Genomic DNA, 1,933 nt, shown 5'->3' with positions numbered 1-1,933 from the left:
AGAAAGAGATAGTAAAATTATTAATTAATTAATTACATGTACATTATTATTATCTTACTCTGTGTAGAAACACTAGTGATCTCTCAAATGAATTATTAACCTCTTCATAGGCAGGATCAGTCACACACCTGTTACCATGACAATCAATTAAACCACACCCACCACTAACCTCCCACGGACTTGTTGTCTCCGTATCTTCAAATAATAATACCACAACTTGTAACTGGAAAATAACACAAAAACATAAAATTAATAATATTTACAATAATTACTGCATATATACTGGAAGTAGTTTGTTTTACTAATTTTGTCATTTAGGACAGTTTTAATTTTTTTTACAATAAAACAATCTATCTTAGAACATGGTGAATTATTTATTGGGGCGAGCATGAGCGAGACCCACACTAATCTGTCTAGGTCTATTTGCGTTACGTCTTGTTTGTGAACGGAAGATAACGATTTATAAATCCGTATACTATTAATAAATTCGGACCACGTGGACAAAATTAATTTAGAGGGTGTTTTCAAAAAGAACAAGATGGCGGAGATTTCAATGTGACAAACTTAGATTGAGTTTCTAACAGTTAGATAATAGAGAGGCGCTGTCTAAAGCATCTCTTTTGATCTAAGACTCCTCTAGATTAGTCCTCTCATTGAAAGAATTAAAATTGGGAGAACAGCTTGATTAGAACTTAGTTTAGCTCAGTTGGCACTGGCATTTCTCAGAGTGGCAGGACAGTTCATTCTTGTCTCTTTTACTGGGTCATTTTGGTCAGTTGTGTTAAATGGTGTGTTTGCTGTGTTCAGACCCTGCCGGGCCATGAGGATGGGGTCTGAAATTCTGAATATGCATGGCGGCAGGCTAAGAGCTGGATTGACTGATTTTATTTAGTTTAATCTTATTTCAAATGGTAATTGATGGAAGCTAGATTAGAAGTTTAACTTGGTACATTTTCTCAGTGTGGCAGGACTCGTTCTTGTCACTTTTACTGGGTTATTTTGGTTGTGTTAACTGGTGTGTTTGCTGTGTTCAGACCCTGGCCATGAGGCCGGGGTCTGAATATGCATGCAGGCTGAGAGCTGTGTTGATTTTATTTAGTTCAATCATGGAGAAATCAAGAATGCTACAAGGTCTCTGTTAAAGCACTATAACTTCTATCTCGTGCAAAATTCGGTCTTCTAGAGACTTCCTAGTGCTTTCTAGAAGTGTATACTTTCAAGTGAAAATGTTAGTTTTCTCATATGCGCTTGTTAGGAAGGCAAGCGTGTGCTGAGAAAATCCAGTAAAATGGACAACCTTATTTATGCCTTGTAAGAATCCCTGTGCTATAGTTTGTTTGCTTAAGATGTTTACAAGGTTTGTTTGATCTTCTGTACCCTTCTTTAAGACACCAAGATGTTCGTGTAAGTCAAATTTTTGATGTGAATGTTACCGGCTACTCAGCCTAAACACATAGGCGGTTGCAGGCCTGGGCGGCATTAGGGGGCAATGCCCAGGTTGACTTTTTGACCAATAATTATATTCATGATTCTGGTGTGGGCATCCAGTGTAAACTGTGGTAGTTCAACAGGCTTCTTTGTTGTTTTATGCTAAGAAATCATCTCAATGAAGTTATAGATCAGTATTGTCCATTTTCCTTGCAAAATTGTATGGAACCACACCCACTCCACACCCACTAATTATTGATGCCCAGGTCAAACCAAATTTCTGCAACCGCCCATGCCTAAACATTGTCTTTCTAAGTTCTTTTAGCTCAAAACAGGCCTTTGTCTGTTGTCAAATAAGCCTTTGAAGATAGTAGAAATAGCTCTGACTGAAAAGAAAGGTTTTACTTAGTCTTATCACAACAGCCTATGCTTTATCAATGCTAATAATTACTTGTCTTTACTTCAAAAATGTTCCAGGCAAAGTTTTGTATTTACTTCCTTTTTT

At 37.0% G+C, this 1,933-nt stretch overlaps 2 protein-coding genes across 2 annotated transcripts in view; both read right to left on the bottom strand.

Annotated features, from left to right (window-relative positions):
* The window catches only part of LOC109587143 (pre-mRNA-splicing factor SYF1-like), a 2,173-nt gene extending 1,930 nt beyond the window's left edge, over nt 1-243 (bottom strand). Inside the window, exons 1-2 of the mRNA XM_020003379.1 lie at nt 170-243; nt 59-128 (exon numbers count right to left, since the gene is read on the bottom strand). The gene's annotated coding sequence lies outside the window, so the exon portion shown is untranslated. The remainder of the gene's footprint in view (nt 1-58; nt 129-169) is intronic.
* A 185-nt stretch (nt 244-428) lies between these two features.
* LOC109587142 (uncharacterized) overlaps nt 429-1,933 on the bottom strand; it is a 5,506-nt gene continuing 4,001 nt past the window's right edge. Inside the window, exon 8 of the mRNA XM_020003378.1 lies at nt 429-475. Coding sequence (XP_019858937.1) covers nt 429-475 — 47 coding nt within the window. The remainder of the gene's footprint in view (nt 476-1,933) is intronic.

Source organism: Amphimedon queenslandica, unplaced genomic scaffold (genome assembly GCF_000090795.2).
Source record: "Amphimedon queenslandica unplaced genomic scaffold, v1.1 AMPQUscaffold_12677, whole genome shotgun sequence".
NCBI classification, from domain to species: domain Eukaryota; kingdom Metazoa; phylum Porifera; class Demospongiae; order Haplosclerida; family Niphatidae; genus Amphimedon; species Amphimedon queenslandica.
The sequence above is the reverse complement of the archived record's forward strand: the minus strand, read 5'-3'. Positions and strand labels throughout refer to the sequence as shown.